Below are 21,078 nucleotides of genomic sequence, written 5' to 3'. Positions count from 1 at the left end.
AGTCCAAAAATATGCTTGCTATTCTCGAGTTCCACAACATCGCAAGAAAGCTCTAATGGGTTGAGATATAGAGAATTTAAGGACTACTGGATCAAAACAAAATGATGGTTATGTTTGTAGAAACAGCATGAAATTAAGAGTGCCTAATGACATTTTGATTTTACTAATATAACGATTAATTTAAACATTCATATATCGTGCATATTATGAAATGCATATGGTGTTCAATCGAATCAGGTTTAGTGAGCACTGAAACATCAAATGAACCCAAATTCTGGAGCTGGAGCCTATTCATACCATATTTGTGTATTTAGAGGATTTGCCCTAAGAGTTGTTAGCTACAACAGCCAGAAAAATTCTGTCTAAACCTGGTATGACAATGTGGCCGAACTTCCGTTTTATCAGACCACCTTAGACTGGAAGGTGCAGGTGCTCAACACAACTCGGTGTCAAACCGATTTTAGTAGTTTGATAGATTACCAATAGACATAGCATTCCTGGCACTTTAACCACTACCGCACACTGTGGTTATGATGCATGGAGTGTCCTTTGAAGAATAACATCTTCTGTTGGTAGATAACAAAAGTTTAAAAACCTGTATTTTGGAAAGTATGATTAAAATGAGCAATGACATTAGGTTAGGAAGGTAATTTTTGATGTAACTATAATAAAAGTAAACCTCGTAGTTGGAAAGAAAGGATGTTATTGCTCTGAAAAAAATAGCTGAACATGGCTATTTTAGAAGGATTTTTTATAAAGTATTGTTTTAATTTGGTGACACATATTTTTGTTAATACTTCCAGATGTGGCATCATGCTAACATTGGCCACCAACCTGCTACTTTGGTTTCTAGCTGTAATCAATGACTCTGTGCACCGGGAACAAGAGAGCTTAGTACTGAACAAAACAAAAGGTAAGAGCACACAAAAATGTTATAATTATTATTATTATTATTATGTTCCTCAAATTTTTTTGTGCTCAAGTGAAAAACTGTTAGTGCACACAAATAGTATGGGATTGATTTCATTAATCACTGCATTAAATGCTTATAAGCGTGAGGTCTGATCTCTTTAAAGAACCACTATAGGCACGCAGAATAACTCATCTCAATGAAGTAGCTTGAGTGCAGTGGCCTTGTTATTTAAATACGTCAATGTAAAGCATTGCTGTTTAGTGGTGTAGCGGAGAGGTAGTATAATCCACAAGGTCTCCGCTGGTAGACAGGAACACAGGCAATAATCAGCATAGGCAGGTACAGCATACAATATTCCAGGTAGCGTAATAAGAATCCTTCCCTCCCAAGAACTAGACGAGACATAGGCTGGGAGTCAACTGAGTGCTTTATTCCAAGTTCCAGCATTTATGCAGGGCCCATGCAAGGGGTTTCCATAATGACATAGCAGGGGCATTCCCCACATTTCTCCCACCATGCATTGCATTTCTCCCATCAGGCACTGCTGGATGAGAGGGATACTCCCACTGGAATATACAGTTAAGTGGATTATCCCCTCGTGCAGCAGAACCGACAATTTACATTTAAAATCCATAACTTGGGTAATATTCGGTACATTAACATGGCTGGACGTTCGGTAGATAGCTGGGGTCTGAGCGCACATTTCGTGAAAGTACCGCTCCGATCCCAGCTTAAATAACCGAACGCTGCACAAAATACATATTATACTTATGCTTGCTTCAAACTACCGATTGAGCTTAGGAGACCACATTACCGAAAGACTGGGGCTCCCGAACGGCTTGGAAGTCCAGCGGTATTCGTGCCATCGAGTAGCCGATTTTAGTTCCAGGCGCTCGACGACCAAATACCGCTGGACGAACAAAGGATCCAAAATGGCCGACCGCCGCATGGTCGGTAGTCGAACGACGCCCACCCTGAATCCTCTTAAATACCGATTGCAACATTGTTGCAATCCTTAATGGGGGCCACACGGCCTCCTGTGTGTGGTCTCCATTTGGTAGTTTGTTCGTTTCACGAATGGTGTTGAAATTCACCGTTCGTGAACCGATTACCTGAATGCTGGCGGTTTTCATGCCTTCAGCATACGAATGCTAGCATTCCCCTGAACCATAGTACACATAATACATACATGCTTGGTTCTTTTAAAGGGGTATACACATACATTAACAGTGTTTATACATACAGGACAATATATAGTGGCTGTATTTGCCACAAGTGGAAACAGCAATGGTAACATTAAAGGGTTAAATACACCTTCACCTCCAGAACCTGTGTCAAACTTGGTTCATCAATCAAATGCTGCTCATACTAACAGGGCCGGACTGGCCCACCGGGATACCGGGAAATTTCCCGGTGGGCCATCGGCACCTGGGGCCGGGGTGACCTGCGGCCGCATGGAGAGCTTGGATGGCAGCCGCAGGGGAAGCTCTTCTTGCGGCCGCTGAGGGAGCAGGCTCTTCTGGGGGAGCAGGCTGTTCTGTCTCTACTCCCCCTCCCTCGCGCGCTAGAAAGAGACCAGAGCCGGAATATGACGTCATATTCCGGCCCAGGTCTCATTAAGCTGCACGCGAGGGAGAGGGAGCAGAGACAGAACAGCCTGCTCCCCCAGAAGGGCCTGCTCCCTCAGTGGCCGCAAGAAGAGCTTCCCCTGCGGCCGCCCTCAGAGCCTCAGGGAGGCTGGCTGGGCTGGAAGGTGAGCACACGGGGGTACAAAGGGCACAGGAGGGGAGGGAGCTAAGAGGTCACAGGAAGGGGAGACGGGCCAAAAGAAGAGCATAAAAGGGGCTAAAGAGGGTACAAGTCGGAAGGGGGGCTAAAGAGTGCAGAGGAAGGGAGGGTGCTACATAAGGGCACAGGAGGGAAAGGGGCTAAAAAGCACACAGGAGGACAGGGGGCAAAAGAGGGCACAGAAGGGGAGGGGCACCTATCAGTCTGCCCACCAACCCACACAGGTAGCAACAAGTATGTATGTCAGTGGGAGTGTGTCTGTCTGTGTCATGCTGTGTGTGTGTCTGTCTGTGTCATGGTGTGTGTGTGTCTGTCTGTGTCATGCTGTGTGTGTGTGTCTGTGTCATGCTGTGTGTGTGTGTGTGTGTGTGTGTGTGTGTGTGTGTGGCTGTGTCATGGTGTGTGTCTGTCTGTCTGTGTCATGCTGTGTGTGTGTGTGTCTGTCTGTGTCATGCTGTGTGTGTGTCTGTCTGTGTCATGGTGTGTGTGTGTGTCTGTCTGTCTGTGTCATGATGTGTGTGTCTGTCTGTGTCATGCTGTGTGTGTGTGTGTGTCTGTGTCATGCTGTGTGTGTGTGTGTGTGTCTGTGTCATGCTGTGTGTGTGTCTGTGTTATGCTGTGTGTGTGTCTGTCTGTGTCATGCTGTGTGTGTGTGTCTGTCTGTCTGTGTCATGCTGTGTGTGTGTGTGTGTCTGTCTGTGTCATGCTGTGTGTGTGTCTGTGTCATGCTGTGTGTGTATGTGTCTGTGTCGTGTGTGTGTGTGTCTCTGTGTAGCGGTGTGTCTATCATGGTGTGTGTGTGTGTGTGTGTCTGTCTGTGCCATGGTGTGTGTGTCTGTCATGGTGTATGTATGTCTGTCATGGTGTGTCTGTGTGTGTTTTTAAAAATAGTGTTTTACTCACCTTTTTTTTCCAACATCATGCTGGTCTCTGCCTCTATGACTGAGATCATCAAGCTTGATGATCTCAGCCAATCCGCACTGACACAGGAAGCACCTCTAGTCACCGTCTGAGTGTCTGTCACTAGAGGTGTCACTAGGAAGCAATGTAAACACTGCCTTTTCTCTGAAAAGTCAGTGTTTACATTCAAAAGCCTGCAGGGACAGGCTATAGACATCAGAACCACTACATTAAGCTGTGTGTGTGTGCGCCTGCTAGTGAGCTTGCTGCTTGCATATGTGTGTGTGTGTGTCTGCTAGTGAGTGAGCTTGTGTTTTTATGTCAATGAGCTTATGTATATTAGTGAAATTGTTTGTCTATGGGGCTGTGTATCAATGAGCTTGTGTGTGTCAGTGAGATTGTCTGTCTGTGTCTGCATGTGAGTATGCTTACTGTATAATTAAATGTTTTACTCTGAAAGAACCAATATATTATATAAGAAAAAGCAATATATATATATATATATATATATATATATATATATATATATATATATGTGTGTATGTATATATATATATATATATATATATATATATATATATATATATATATATAATTAATCAATCTGGGGTTGCAAGACATAGCCTTACATATTACATGCGGCAATATATGGCGCAATGACTTATGGGGCTGGCATAGATTTATTTTTCCAGGGCTGCTTTGTATCCCCAGTCCGGCCCTGCATACTAAGTAAATATCTAATTTAACTTTTTTGCAGCAAAGCGGTGGGTGGGTCAATGAGTCACAACATTAATACAAAGTATCTTAGGATACAGAGACTATACCATCAGTATATCAAGGAAAACAAAATGGCCTGCATGCTTTTCTACCTGTTCCATCTTTAACGGTCACTATCCACCAAAACCACATAATGACTGTATGCTCATTGCATAAATAATGATGCACAGAGTTCCTCTGTTACTGAGTCTCAGCACAGAGCTTGTAATAAACTCATTTTACCGACTTGTATAAAAAAACAAAAAAAAACTGTTGAGCAGGTAGACATCAGATCTAATTAACTTATTTGTTGCTTAAAGTTAAATTCTGCATCCCACAAATCTTGGCTAAGTAGGAGTTTATGGGATTAAAACAAATCTCTTAGATGAGAATGAGAGGATTATGATTGGTGTAGCCTCTTCTTGGTCTGTGAGGAGTCTGTATGCTGCAGACGCATGCTTGTGTAAATGCTGATAATTTAGAACATATAAAGGTTTTTACCCTTTAATTTTTTCACTTTTTTTTGCATATTTTTAATGCAGTATCTAATTTCCTGCTCTACAGTGTTCCTATCAGAGCTGCATACTTAAAACAGGTTATGGTGTTACAGAACATATCTGTAACGGTACACAATATTTAAATGCATTTTCATGCATTTGTAGCCATGTTTTATTTCCATCCTTTATTTTCTACAGATGAGAACACCTCCTGCTCATGTCCAGCTTTTTCTCTGTGTTGGACTTTCCAGCAGGGATATGTGACACTCTACCCCTTTAACTCGGAATACAGTTTAACCTGCGCATCTATGCTCTTCATCATGTGGAAAAATGTTGGAAGAATAGAGCATCTTACAAGTGGTTCAGAACAATCTAGCTTCCGTTTGAGTGGGGTGGTGTATGGTCCTCTTCTGGGACTTGCAATTTTGTTAATAGGAATATGTGTCTTCATTCTCTATCAGATCCAGGTTTCAGTCGGGACTGTACCTCCAACGTCCTACCTACTATACTATACATACAGCACCATTGTGCTTACCATCATGGTAGTTTGCTGTGTTGTTGGCATCCTTGCCCACAGTATTGGCCAAGAGGAGGGCAAAGGAAAGGACAGTAATGAGCAAATGGAACAGCACATTCATCAAGATGAAAAGGAATGCACATCAGAGGAGACCAACGAGAGTGGAAAACCGGAGAAGAAAGACAAAGAGGAAAGGAAAGTGGTTAAGGAAAACAATCCATACAATGCTGGAAGGAAGCAGATAACAGAAGAACAGATGGAGCTGGATCTAGAGCGGCAAGTGGTCAAAAGAGATGAACACATTATGCATTCAGAACACAGAGAAAATCACATTGAGATGGTGAAGCACACAGATGGAGCAGATGAGGAGTGTAAAAGACAGCAAAGAGACCCAAGGCACAGAGGGAGGACAACAGAGCATAGACACAAAGTGGTTGATGAAAAGCCAGAGGAAAACTGCCATATCAGACTGGGATCAAGTAAGAACTACACTCGCAGCCTTGAGATTATCTTGCTGTTGGGAGCTGCTCTTGGCCAGTTCTCCATTTCATACTATTCCATTGTAGCCATATTGGCAACTAATCCCTGGAATCTGATAAATGGTCTCAGCCTCGCATACTCTATCCTTATGATACTGCAGCATATATTACAAAATATTTTCATCATTGAGTGCATGAGAGGTGAACATGAAAAAACTACCAATCCAATCATAGTTAATGAAGACTCAGAAGAAGAGATAGACCCCCCACGACGAATGTCTCTTGTGGAAATGCGAAGAGTATCCCTGGCCTATCTACAAAGTGTTGGGAGTTTAAGCATCAGTCGCAGAACTGTTAAAGAGATTTCACTTTTGTTGGTTCTTAGCAATATCATGGTGAGTCAACTGTTAAAAGAAAGAAAGAACAACAATATTGTTGGGTGATATCAGCGTTCACAATTTCTGTTCTTCTCATGTATTTGTTAATAATGTCCTGTTATATTGGGAGAGTATAAGTGATAGAAAAATGGCATGCTTCAATAATTCCAACAGGTCCAGAAAAAATACCAGGGAATGAGAACTGACAATTTTGTAACATACACCAGATAATTCATGGTCAGAGAACACAGTACTGGGTATTTGTGAGGAATATGCTGGTATTTTGGGGAATACAGATTCCCTGGATGCAAACTGTATGACTAAATGTATACAAATGGTTTTGAAAAGAGAGTGCATTTATATAAATCTTTTTTTAGCTTGGAAAAAGACCAAAAGTAGATGTTGTGTATTGATACTTTTACTCGATAAAGCTGGTACTCCTCTATTCTACACTTCTGTAAATTTTTCTTGCTCAAAAAAAGAAGAGGTTATTTGTTGTCATGGCTGTCACTTGGCCTACAATCGATCCTGACCTTGTGATAAGTAGTTGTTGCTAAAACTAACCAAACAAAAAGGCTTTACATATGTGCCGTGTTCTGTACAATGGAATGAGCACTTCCCTCTTTCTACTGCTAATACCTCTCCCTATACAACCAAGCATTCTGCTAGCATTTCCTGCTGCTCTATTACATTATCTGCCTACCTTTAAGTCATCAGAAATAATCACCCCTAAATCCCTTTCCTCAGATGTTGAGGATATGACTCTATATAGATATTAATTGAGGCAGTCAGCTAGACCTTTTTCCTCTTCTACATACCTTGCTTGTTTTGATTTTAATCTAACTAATCCTTGTTTTACTTTCATTTTCTCATTTATATATCTAAATAATGTTGTGTCCCTTTTTTTTACTGACTGTGCTATTTTCTCTTCTGTGTGTGCTTTGGAGACTCTTATAGCTTGCTTAGCCTCTTTCTGCCTAACCTTATAGATCTGTCTATCTTCCTCACTCTGTTTTTTTTTTTTTTATAATTAATCAATTCTAACTTTTTGTTTTTTACTATTTTGGCCACATCTGCAGAGTACCACAGTGGTTTCTTGTTTTTTTTTTTGCTTTTACTGACAAGCCTAATGCAATTTTATAGCATGACAGGAGGCTTCATATTTGCTTAAGTCTCTCTTTACTAGAACTCCACAGCAGCACATTAACATAGAGAGATAAACACCAAAGACAAAAACATAAGGTTAAACATAAAACTTAAAAATATAAGGCTCCTCCTAAGCCACCATTTCATCTTTCTTTGCTGCTCTGCATCAGAACAGGTCAGAGTACCACTGCCTCCTGCTTCTAGTGGGTGGCTTTGGGATTTAGTGTGATTTATTTATGATTGTTATGAACTATGCTTGGTTGTGAGATTTATGTGCCTTTCTGGCTCTTTTATTTTCTTTGGGGAATGTTTTCCTTTACAATACTGTATAATATAGTTTTTTCATGTGTTTATTTATACAGATTACTGGTAGTTTACCATGTGTTTATTTATACAGATTACTGGTAGTTTACCATGTGTTTAGTTATACAGATTACTGGTAGTTTACCATGTGTTTAGTTATACAGATTACTGGTAGTTTACCATGTGTTTAGTTATACAGATTACTGGTAGTTTGCCATGTGTTTATTTATACAGATTACTGGTAGTTTGCCATGTGTTTATTTATACAGATTACTGGTAGTTTGCCATGTGTTTATTTATACAGATTACTGGTAGTTACTGGTAGTTTGCCATGTGTTTATTTATACAGATTACTGGTAGTTTGCCACGTGTTTATTTCTTTTGTGCCTGTTTTTTCCTTGGGAGTTTTGTTTTACCCTGTTGTGGGTTCAGGCCCCATCTGGGTGGTTGAGCATGGCACTCGTATTTTGTGGCCTAATGGATTAGGCACAACCATATAAAAAAGTGTTTCGCTATCTTGAAGAACCTTGCCTATAAGGACCCAGCTTCGTCTCTACCCTGCACCCTAATAGTCAAGATTCTACTACATGTCTAAAAGGATCTAGGTTTCCGCCTGCATTATACCTCTGGGTCGGTACCGCCCGTACCCTTATACTGGCCTGCCTTGTCTGTGCCTTTATAATTGGCCTGCTTTGTCTGTGCCCCTTGATTGGCCTGCTTTGTCTGTGCCCCTTGATTGGCCTGCTTTGTCTGTGCCCCATGATTGGCCTGCTTTGTCTGTGCCATACTATGCATGCTATTGGACTGGTGGCTCCATACCCTGGATAACGGTTTGTTGAGCCTGCATGCATTATTACTTGCCTCTGCCAACACTAGGGGTGCTGCCCCTTTTGCCTGCTAATGATACCTGTTTTCTAGCTTCATAGGTATCAAGTATCATAGACTCAGACTTTATGGACGCCTCTGCACATGAGCAGAATTTGCAGGCTTTTCTTAATGCGGCTGTGACCGCATCTGTTGAAAAAGCCCTGGCTAGGGCCCTCCCTCAACTACATACGGACAGGGGTGTGTGTGGAACCCCTCATTTGGCAGAAGACTCGGATGAGTCAGACTCTCAGGTGCGAGAGCAGGCAAGTGCGCGAACGCGCTATTGAAAGGATGAAGACCCTGAACCACGCTCCCGGACGGGCAAGACTCCGGCGAAGTGACGTGGTTTGAGGTTGACAACCTCGCCGGCCAGGCGCCACCGCCTATCGGGCGCAGGGGAGGAGGCCTCCTTACCCCCCCACCTTGGCCGCGCTGGATGTGTGGCGGGCAGACCAGCCTCCCTCAGATGGAGAAGATGTTTGCGTTGAGGACCTTGGCGAGGGTCCCGGTGGACGCTGGGAAGAGGAAGACGCGCCACCGACTAGGGCCCCCACGACAATGTTGGGGGACGATACCCTTTTGGGCACTACTGGAGAACCTCTGCTGGAGCCTCAATCTATCCGACGCCCCAGGTCCTCGGACTAGGCACTGCCCGACCACTTGGCACAATTCGTGCGCTACTGGGTCCGTAGACCCCTTGGAAGTGAGGCCTGCAAGAAGCTGCGGGCGGAATGCCCCAGACCGGTACTGCCGGACAGGGTGGCGGTTACCCCGGATGTTGGCCCTAACAGACGAGGCCTTCACAGAAGGTAGGGCTCTGGACCCAGCTACCATGAGGGACTGGGCACGTCGTTCCATTTGCCTGCTGGGCAATGCCACTGTGGCCCTTTGCACGGAACCCAGGAAGACGGCACTCTTCCATATGGACAACAAGCTGTCGGATTTGGGAGCCGAAGATGTGGGTCCCCTGGCTAAAGGTCTGCTGTTCAGGGAGCCTTTCGTTGAGGAACTGCAGAAACAGGTTATTATGTTTACCTCCCGGGATAAAGCGAAGTCTTCGATCGGGAAGGTCTTCTGCCCACGGTTACCTTCAGACGTATGGGTCCTTGGGACAGTGCGGAGTTATGTCACAGACTTCCACTCTTCCCCTACACAGGCTGGACGCCCGAGGATCCCCGTCATCACAAGAGGCCAACAGCCCTTGTTGGAGGTGGAAGTTCGAGCTCCGCTAGCCAAAGGCGCAGTCCTACAGGCCCCGGATTTGGGGGGTTTCGTCAGCTCGATTTTCTCCTGGTAAGGGAGAAGTCTGTAGAATTCCGTCCAGTGATCAATTTAGGAGAAATGAACGCCTTCGTGGTATACAACCACTTCGAGATGGAGGGCATTCACCTTCTTCGATGCCTTCTCTGGCCAGTAGACTGGGTCACGAGACTGGACCTAGAAGACTCTTACCTCTCCGTCCCGGTGGACGGGGCCTGTCGCAGTCCCCTCTGATTCGTATGGAGAGACTCTCCGTACCAATTCCCATGTCTCCCCTTCGGCCTCAGCTCGGCCCCTTGGTGCTTCACCAAGCTCCTGAAACCAGTGGTCACCCTATTCAGATCAGAGGCCGTACGCTGCATCATCTATCTGGACGACTTGCTTATCTTTGCGAGGACCCCGCCGGGCTCAGATTTCGGACGCGCACTGCGTTTTCCTCGTTGCAATGCCTGGGGTTCGTGGTCATTCTGAAGATATCGGCCTTGGAGCCTGTGCAGACGGTGAAATTCTTGGGTTTCGTAGTCGTTGCGCAAGACGGCATTCTCCGCCTGCCTGTGGCGAAGATAACGGCCATTCGGAAGGAGATCAGACGTGTTTTCGACAAGACCGGACTCCCCTCCGGAGGTTGGCTCGCATGGTGGGTCTCCTCTTGGCCTCGATACAGGCGTTCTACCCGGGCCCACTACATTACAGGGCCATGCAGCGGCTGAAGGCGCACTCTCTACGCAAGAGACCCTCTTAGGACCAGATGATCTCCCTGGCCTCGGACGTGCAGGCCGGATTGAGCTGGTGCCTCCTGCATATATCCGCCTGGAACAGCAAGGCGATATTCAGGATGACCCTGGACTCTTTCAGGGGTGCCTGGAATGTCAAGGCGTTATCACAGTCGGCTAGTGGCCTTCTCTGGGATTCCTGGGCCTCTGGGATGAGGAGGTGTTATCTCTCAACATGGAGCTCCTGGTGTCGCTGGTGCTTGGAACGGGATACCTATCCCTTTACGGGTCCTGTATCTAGCATGCTGAATTTCTTGTCTCATCTCTTTGACCTGGGTCGGTCATATCGCTTGGTTATCGTGGTTAGATCAGCTATCTCGACGGCACATGTCCCGCTTTGAGTTTTTCCCCATCGGCCAGGATCCGCTAGTCTGCAGGCTCCTGCGTGGAATGAGACTGGTGCGCCCTCCGGCGCCCAAGTATTCTTCCCTCTGGGACGTGCGTTTGGTTTTGGCGTTCTTTCGGAATTGGCCTGATAACCAGGACCTTTCTCTTCGCCAGCTTTCAGCGAAATTTGCCCTCTTGTTGTGTCTGGCCTCGTTCAGACATGTTTCAGATGTCCGGGCCTTCGATGTCGGCGCTTTCTCGTTTTTCTCCAGAGGGGGTCTCCGTCAAGGTGCTTAGACGTACCAAGTCGGAATCGACGGATGTATCATGCCCTTACTTCTAGGACTCGCCTAAGCTTCGTGTAGCGAAGGCACTGGCGCGATGGATAAGATGGCTTTTGGCTCTGGCGGGCGTGGATGCGACCTTCGGAGCGCTTTTGGTTAGGGGCGCCGCAGCTTCCAGAGCTTTTTTGGCGAGCGCTTCCCTTCAGGACATTTTGCCTTCGGCGGACGGGTCCCGTGTAGAGTTTTTTCGCCTATTTTACTTTAGACCGTCGGAACATGCTTCTTTTGCTTTGCTGTCGGAGCGTTAAAACAGCTAATATGAAGCCTCCTGTCATGCTATAAAATTGTAGATTATACTAGCTTTAGTGTAACTATAATCTTAATTTTATTAATGACAGGAGGCGAATATTTCCCACCCAATTTGATTTCTTCACCCCCTTGTTTTGGATGGATTGCATTGATTGTATTTCTGTTGATTTGTCTGATTATCTGGACTAGGTTGGTTAGTCTGGGGTGATGTTGTGGGAAGTGCATGTTATACTGTATTGACGGTCATTAGTATGGATTTCGTGTCTTTATTCTATCAGTACTGGATCGTGGGATTTATGTTTTATCAGTACATCAGTGTTTTCGATTCTGTTTATTTCGTTTCAGTTTAATGGTTCGACTTCAGTTCATAGGATCGGCCGTTTGGCGGGTTAAAGGTCAAGTTCATCCATTATCCGAAGTTTTTCCAGATGACATTCATCGTTATGTTGTGAATTTTTCTTTAGTTATTGTCATTGTTGTGTACGTTACGTTGTCGCAGCGTGAAAGAGGAAATGGTGGCTTAGGAGGAGCCTTATATAGATACCTTATGTTTTTGTCTTTGGTGTTTATCTCTCGATGTTAATGTGCTGCTGTTGAGTTCTAGTAAAGAGAGACTTAAGCAAATATTCGCCTCCTGTCATTAATAAAATTAAGATTATAGTTACACTAAAGCTAGTATAATCTACAATTTTATGTTGCCTTCAGCAGTGCAACTTTTAAATAATCCAATTTCTCTTGGACTCCATTTAAATTTCTCCAGTCTGATAATGACTCCTTTACACACTTTCTACTTTTAGAAAAGTCTGTTTTTCTAAAGTCTAAAACTTTTGTCTTTGTGTGGCGTGACTCAGTCACTGTTCTTATATTAAACCACACTGACTGATGATCACTGGTTCCTAAACTTTCACCTACAGTAATATCTGATACCAAATCTCCATTTGTTAACACTAAATCTAGTATGGCCTCTTTACGAATTGGCTCATCAACGACTTGTTTTAGAGACAATCCCAGTAGGGAGTTTAGAATATGTGTGCTCCTGGCAGAAGCAGCTATTTTGGTTTTCCAATTCACATCAGGAAGATTAAAGTCACCCATGATGATAACTTCCCCCTTCATTGTTATTTTAGCTATTACCTCAACTAGTAGATTATCTAACTCTTCTATTTGTCCTGGGGGCCTATAAATCACACCTACATGAGTTACTGTGTGACTACCTAATTCTAACGTAGCCCAAACAGACTCTATATTCGCATCACTAACTTTTATTAGGCTAGAGTTTATGCTATCCTTCATATACAGGGCAAACCCTCCCCCTTTCTTGCCTTCCCTGTCTTTTCTATATAAAGAGTACCCTGGTATTGCTATGTCCCAGTCATTTTTCTCATTATACCATGTCTCAGTAACAGCGACTAAATCTACACTATCAGTTGCCATTTTTGCCACAAGTTCATGGATCTTATTCCCTAAACTGCGAGCATTTGTAGACATGACTCTAAGCTTGTCATTTTTTACCACACTTGCTACAGGCACCTTCTGTCATTGTTTTGGGGGGCAATTGGATTGATGTTTTATCACCCTTTTGCCCCCCCTTCTCCCTCCTAGTTTAAATACATCCTAGCAAAACCTCTGAACTGCTCACTGAGTATGTGTTTCCTTTTGAGAAAGATGCAAACCATCTTTTTTTGTAGTTTATTTCCATTCCAAACAGAGTTACCATGAGAAATGAAGCCAAATCATTGCTCCTGACATCATTCACCAAGCCACAAATTAAAGTCCCTAATACGCATCCGCCTGTCGTTCTGAGTGGTATGCACAGGCAGAACTTCAGAGAAGGACAATTACTACATTCGGTGCCTAAGAATGTCTCCACAACAACACTACACTCGGTGTCTGAGCCTGTCTCCACAACACCACTTCACTCAGTGCCTGAGCCTGTCTCCACAACACCACTACACTCAGTGCCTGAGCCTGTCTCCACAACACCACTACACTTGGTGCCTGAACCTGTCTCCACAACACCACTACACTCAGTGCCTGAGCCTGTCCCCACAACACCACTACACTCAGTGCCTGAGCCTGTCCCCACAACACCACTACACTTGGTGCCTGAGCCTGTCTCCACAACACCACTACACTTGGTGCCTGAGCCTGTCTCCACAACACCACTTCACTTAGTGCCTGAGCCTGTCTCCACAACACCACTACACTCAGTGCCTGAGCCTGTCTTCACAACACCACTACACTCGGTGCCTGAGCCTGTCTCCACAACACCACTACACTCGGTGCCTGAGCCTGTCTCCCCAACACCACTACACTACCTCCAGTTTAACTCCAGAATATCTCCAAGCACACACTTTGAAGCAGCAACCAAGCTATATTATCTCCTTATGTTGCCGAATAAGGAGATTTCACAACCCCTGCAATGGTGTACCCTGTGCCTTCAAGGGCACCTAACCCCAACCCCCAAGTTATCAATCGCTAAAATGATATAGCAAATCAAGATAAAGTGAAAAAGAAAAAATGAAATGAATAGAATAAATGGATAAATATATTAAATAGAGCAGCGCGGTCGCCAGTCTGTGCACTGCACTAGGGATCCAGAAGTGCAGTACACCCTAATCCTCTGAAAAGATTAGGATTCCCTATTTATCCATTTATTCTATTCATTTCATTTTTTCTTTTTCACTTTATCTTGATTTGCTATATCATTTTAGCGATTGATAACTTGGGGGTTGGGGTTAGGTTCCCTTGAAGGCACGGGGTACACCATTACAGGGGTTGTGAAATCTCCTTATTCGGCAACAGCCTCCGTAGTACACAGTGTGCTACTTCCAATAGATACTTTGTAGCCCTGTCTACCGTGACTTTATCTGTATCCATTTTCTCCCTTCCCCCCCCTCCCCCCCTCCCTCTCTACTTGTTTAACTGTCAGTTCTAGTATTGCAGACAGATGCCGGGTGTACCGATCTAGCCCTCTGTATGTCCGTCCCAAACGTTAACGTAATTACTATTCAATTCTTTTTTCGTTCCCTGCAACCATCTATTGTTATACTTACTTATCAGTTGTTATGTGGCAGGTATACAGAGGATTTACACAGCTCTCAAATATATCACTGTAAGTTGTAAAGATTGACTACGGCAGAGATACCGAGGATTTACATAGCTCTTAAGTATATTACTGCCAGTTGTAAAAACCGACCACGGCAGATACACTGAGGATTTATATAGTTCTCAGGCATATCACTGCTATTTGAAAAGACTGATTGCGATAGATACATAGAGGATTTTGATCAAACTATCAGATTACTGTCCATTTTGGAAACATTATCCACTATCTATCACTGACAGTGACGGGTTCTCTTTCTGCAACTGTTAATTCAGCTAATTGCAGGCAGAGGCCGGTCATATTAATTCAGCGATCTTTTAGTCTTTCTTTATGTCAGCCTAGCGATCAGTCTATTCTTCTCTTATTCCCTGCTGTCATATCACCCACTAAGTGATAAGTGTTGCAGATTTTTTGATGAGCCTTGTAACCCATAAGCTTATTATTGCTATCTGACGAGACAGACTGTTTAATCAACTGTTTAGCTCGCAGATCGGTGCTCCGCTCTTTAGTCTGTAATATTACTGACAGTTACCAGTTTTTTATATTGGTCGGCTAGTCGTCCTGTATTTGTATCACAGATTCGTCTAGTATTTATTTTTAACTCACAATTTTTGGTGTTTATATCACAGCACACATGTATTATGTTTTATAAAACTTTATTTTTTTGTCCATTTGAATAAGAATTGGTTTACCTGAACTTTCCTTTAAGTTTCATGTTTCCATCTCAGTTTAATGAGCTATTTCAAACTACACACAAAAAAAGCAGGTAGTCTCGTAAACATGGAAGAGAATATACAATCTGTGTCAATATTAGAGTGTGCCTGAGCAAAACCCTTGGGCACACCTTTGGACAGAGCTCACAGGGACTATATTATGCAATATATAATTGTATATAACATTTCACCTTTTAAGAGATTCTTTGGGGACTATATAAAAAATATATATTTTGTAATTTACCTTTACAGTTCTGGATTATGTCTGCATTTGGAAATCATCCACAATATACCAACGGTTTGGAAAGGGAGTTCTATGGATTTTCTGCCTGGTTTTCAATCCTCAACTTTGGTCTGCCTTTATCGGTTTTCTACAGAATGCACAGTGTTGGGGCATTGCTGGGGGTCTACATGAACACCTGAGAGCCATCACACCACCATATACTGTTTCCTTCACTAACTGGAGTACCAGGGTAGACTGTAATCTACATTGTAAATAAACCATACGTATATTGACAATATACATTGATTTTTCAGACTACGTTCAATGGTTCCTATATTAATATTAAAGGCAATGAGAATAGTTTATTGAGAATAGTGTTTTAAGCTCATAATCAGTTTATGTAAATTCACTGTAAATTAGTCAAATCAAGTCATCAGTCTTGAAAGGCTCGTGCACCAAAAAAAGGAATGAAAATTGAGTACCATTTTACTAATCCTTCTTTTTAGCTCTCCTTGTAAGTTGATGGTACCCGCATCAATCCGTTCTTGCAAGCACACTGTCTTGGTGTTATCTTTTATTCTGGTCTCACCATTAAGCCTCATGTCCAGTCTGTGGTCGCATCCTGCCAAATCCACCCTAAAAACATTGCTTGCTCCTTCCCCTTTCTTATGCTCTAGTAATTTCTTGCATTGATTACTGTAATTCTCTCCTAATTGATCTCCCCAGAAGCCGTACGGCCTCGTTATAGTTTACAATGAATGCTGCTGCCAGGCTGATTTTTCTCTGTTGTTGCCTCTCTCGCACTTTGTCCCTCTATCAATCCATACTTTGGTTTCCTGTATCCTACAGGAGTCAATTAAAAATGCTAACCCTTATCTATAAAGCCCTAAACAATTCTAGTCTCTGTTATATTTCTAACTAATTCATAGGAATGCCCCTTCTAGGTCTCTCCGCTCTGCTGGTGACCTCCTCCTGTCCAATACTCGCACCCTTACTGCTAACCCACACTTGCAGGACTTCTCGAGGGCAGCTCCTGCTTTGGAACAACCTGCCTACCAACATCAGAGGCTCCCCTAGTCTTCAATCATTAAGATGTCCCTCAAAACCCATCTCTCTAGAAAAGCTTATAGCCTCCCAGAGTAACTTCTATTTCACAAACCTGTCCCTTGCTCTCTCTTAAAGGGTCACACACCACTCTCACATTCCAGTTCTGCTATGTTCCCACCTCTGCTATTCCCCTTGATGCACTTCCTATTGTGTTTTTATACCCAACCTACTCTAGACTGTAAGCTCGTTTGAGCAGGGTACTCATCAACCTAGTATTCCTGTAACATTTTGCAATTGTCTCATTTATTGTTAAATTTCCACCTTTTATAATATTGTATAGTGCTGCGGAATTATTTATTTAAAAATGATGAAAATAATAATTATTATAAGCCAATATTTATATTTAAATCTAGGTTTGTCAAACACAAAATGTTTTCAACTTCAGTCAGTTATTCTCACTCTTATTTGCATTCCTTTACACATGCATATCTGTGTTATATTTGAAATGTTTATAACTAAATAAGCTTATTGCCAGAACCTTACTATTTTTTTTCACATCGCACTCCGAGCACCAAGACAACTTTAATGCATTTTGAGGTTTTGAACTCCATAATATCCTGTATTTTTATTTTGTATTTTTTATTTTTTGGACAAAAAATAAATCTTTTTCACAGTACTGCACTGCAAACATGCTTCTTTAGTTACTCCCAATCACTCCAAAAATATTCTTCCTTGTCAAATTTATGAATGTACAAATGATGTGTCCATGCCAAGAATACACATCTAAAATTAGGGCAGTTTTATGTTCTATATTGATATTTTTGACTGTGCTTGTTTTACATCATTTGAGGTCCCTGAGGAAGTTCTTGAATGAACGAAATGCATAGAACCTGGCTCAATATATATGTTTAATTAATGTTATTTTAAACAGTTTTATGGTACAATATATATTTTTATACTTACCTGGACTCTTGACTTCTCCCGGTTCCTGGATTGAAAACATCAGTGACAGTGAGGATGTCGATAAAGCCCCCATCATCATCAGGGGAGGCACCCTTAAGGTGATCTTAAATTCTATATCTTATGAGAGCAACTGAAAAAAGTGTAAGATGACAAAAATTGAGTGACGTACTTAAAACATAACTATTATTGTAAATACAAATATTAAAATTATAATTGTGCAGACGTGCTAAAAAAAAAATGGCAACCAAGTCTATATACAGAACGTGAAACTATATAGCCAGTGTTGAAGTCTCACTTATAAAGTAGTTAAATACAGTGTATCGATATGCCCTTCTTTTCAATCATTTAAGACTGTGTACTGTCTCACTAATGTCGATACACTTTTTCTATGGTTTCCAGAATTTTGGTAGCCAAGTTTTAATTATTGGTGATAATGCACTATTATGCCTAGATTGTTATAATGACACATTTGATCTGTGCTCGTTTAGTGAGGTCTGCTGTCAGTTTTCTTCATACATATTTGTTACTGTTAATTATAGACAAAGTAAATATAGTATAATAATGGTTTCCAAAGTTTTGGTGACCAAGTTTTAATTGTTGGTAATGATGCACTTTTATGCCTAGGTTGTTTAATAACTCATTTGATCTGTGCTCGATTAGTAAGCTCTGCTGTCAATTTTCTTTATATATACTTGTTACTGTTAATTACAGACAAAGTAAGTATTACACAATGGAGACCTGGGATGTGAGGAGAGAAATTGTGGGAAAAAGAATACTGGTCGGAGGTATTCTCTGAACGGTAGTGTACTCCAGTGAGATAATGTTATATCTGTGTGTCTGTAAGGCACTGTGCTAATAGTACCGATCGGGTCTTAGGGTGATGACCTGATAGAATTATTTTCAAATCTCCTGCACTGGGGATAAGTTTCAAAGGGAAGAAGAGTCAGCAACTAGGGACCGAGTAAAGGTACTTTTGTGCCTTCATGGGCACCTATCATCAATGCACGGTGCACTAACTAGGTCGCTATCCTCTGGAGTAGTTCACAATCTAAATACAAATGAACAGACCGTTCCTAATCCAATGTTATCGGTCTGAGAAGCCTATCTATCACCGACAACCAGAGCCCATTCCCTAATACACAAATAGAGCACAAAGTAAACTCGGGATCCTGATTGTTGAACACAAAGTCCCTGATCTGATAATAGTCGAGCCCACAGCTCATCAGAGAGGAACCGATGTGCGGGAACTGACCGGTATTTAAAAGAGAGAGGTCAGGTCTGATTGGTGGAATTCAAAAGTGGTCATTATTGTCTAGCCTGTCCTGTTGCTGAATGAAAATGATGTAATTGAAGGGTCTTAATTGATTTTTAAGTTATTCATTCACATTTGTATTGATATATGAAAATGATTTCTAATGTTGATTCCTTTAGTCTTAAATGCAGATTTATTTGATTCTAATGAGAGATACTTTTAGAATCTTAGATATTTGTTTTAGATCTTTCAATGTGTCCAAATTATTTAATGTCAGTATGTGTAAACTAGTTTGTAACATAACTTTTGTAATGTATTCCTGGATACTGTAGAGATATTATGTATTTTCTATATGTTACATGTTATACTTATCAAGTGGGTCTGCGATGGTTGTTTCTAGTTTTTTTCTTTTCGTAGCCCAAATTTGTGGAAACGAGTTACATATTTATACGATGGGTGTGAAGATTAATGGTACAGAGTCTGCAGGTTCATAAATACCGAGGGTTATTGTTTTAATGTTAATTGTAAACGGAAATTTTGTGGGTGAAGTTGCCTGCAATGTACTGAAGTTAAGTTAAATCGATCTAAGTGTAAGTGTACGAACTGTTTTTAAAAGTATCGGCACATTTTTCGTTATCGCAACCATGCATACTCAAACCTAGTTGCATTCTATAATATCAATGATTCCATATTTCGTTTGAGTTCTCGGATACTCAATTTAGATGCTTGTGATTTTCAGTCACTGTTAGATGTCATATATCCCTTAAATATATTTTTTTTTTTTTTACTAAGCTACAGTTATTCTGGGTATAATGCATATTAACTCTATATCTGATAAGGAATCTTTTTGAATGCTTATTTGCGATTATGTCTCCTGTCCTTGAGACTTATTATAGTCGATTGGACGTCCTGACTCTAACTATATTTACTAATGAAAAGGAGTTTACTGTTATATAAATGGTTAGAATTGAAGTTACAGCATTGATTTTTAATGGTAGGGAAAAAGGCTAACCACAATTGCTAGGAATACAAATTTCTACAAGGTATTAAGTCTAGATGAAATCGATTAGGTAAAAATGAAGGAACACTGGTTTGCAAGTTATTATTGTGAAATGTATTAGAGGTTATTTAAGTTTTATTGAAGATTATTGACTAACCATGATGTATGTTGAGGTCCATTGAGAGAAAATGTCTAACAGCGCTGTTTGTTTAAAATTATAATTATAAGCACTGGGAACCTGGAGTACAGAAATTGCATAGGTGTAGTTTTTTTCCAAGTTACAATTAAATGGAGATAAGGTTTAATGATAGTCATTATTTTTACTAAATTTGTTCTTTACACGTACCATTTATCTTTCACGCCAGTTTGCTAAGTTGATAGAATGCCTGAAGAGCTCAATCAATATTATGCTAAAAAATTACAGAGCTGTATTGTAAGATATTTTAAAAGAATATATTCATGCTCTAGAGGGTTTACTGAGCCCTCCATGAACTAATTATTATTATTATTAGAGTTACCAGTGCCAATGCCCTTGTGTAGACCTCATGTTTTTTTTTTCATCCAATGTGTGTATATATGCCCGATATTACATAGGTCCGTTGTCTTTATGAAAAGAATTGACTTAATTCTAGTTTTTATATATTTATATGCTAAAGAAGGGTTTAAGTAGTATGATAAATTGGAATGACATGCTTTCGAAATTGCAAACATATGATTATCATAGATGTTGAGATTAAATGAAGTAGGGAAGGTTTTAGTAATGTAATGAGCTTTCAAAATTACAAATTTATGATTGTCATAGATGTTGAGATTCAATAAAGTTAGAAGTAAATCCATATGGGATATCGACGTTGTGTCCTACTAAATTGGATTATTTGTAACATACCATTGTCTTTTACGGTGTCCTAACTTGATTGTAGGATGCCTAATATTAGTCTAGGCTTCTTTAGGACATTTCATCCTTGTGGAGAGTGGACATATTTTTTCATATATTTTGTACTTGACTTATTGATGTATTAAAGAAGTAAAATTAAATTCCTTGTTAAGGCCTCCAGGTGTTTGTGTCTGGAATTCGTAAATCCATTTTGACTCTCTTCGTAGTAACATCAAGTTAAAGTTCCCTTTCCTAGAATTAAGAGTTACTTCTTCTAGGGCAGGGGTAGGCAACCTACTGCACGAGTGCCATGCACGGCACTCTAGTGCCTCGTTTCCACTGAGCGGATCGATTCGGGTCGGTTCGGTATGGTACGCTATTTTGAGTGTTTCCATTATGAAAGT

General features: G+C 41.6%; 1 protein-coding gene across 1 annotated transcript in view; it reads left to right on the top strand.

Moving 5' to 3' along the window:
- The window catches only part of LOC134615239 (proton channel OTOP3-like), a 43,826-nt gene extending 27,203 nt beyond the window's left edge, over positions 1-16,623 (top strand). The window contains exons 6-8 of the mRNA XM_063459726.1: positions 804-913; positions 5,053-6,245; positions 15,568-16,623. Coding sequence (XP_063315796.1) covers positions 804-913; positions 5,053-6,245; positions 15,568-15,738 — 1,474 coding nt within the window. The 3' untranslated portion in view covers positions 15,739-16,623. The remainder of the gene's footprint in view (positions 1-803; positions 914-5,052; positions 6,246-15,567) is intronic.
- The last annotated feature ends 4,455 nt before the right edge of the window (positions 16,624-21,078 follow it).

The sequence above is a fragment of the Pelobates fuscus genome, chromosome 6 (genome assembly GCF_036172605.1).
Source record: "Pelobates fuscus isolate aPelFus1 chromosome 6, aPelFus1.pri, whole genome shotgun sequence".
NCBI lineage: Eukaryota > Metazoa > Chordata > Amphibia > Anura > Pelobatidae > Pelobates > Pelobates fuscus.
This window is presented reverse-complemented; position numbering and strand designations above follow the sequence as displayed.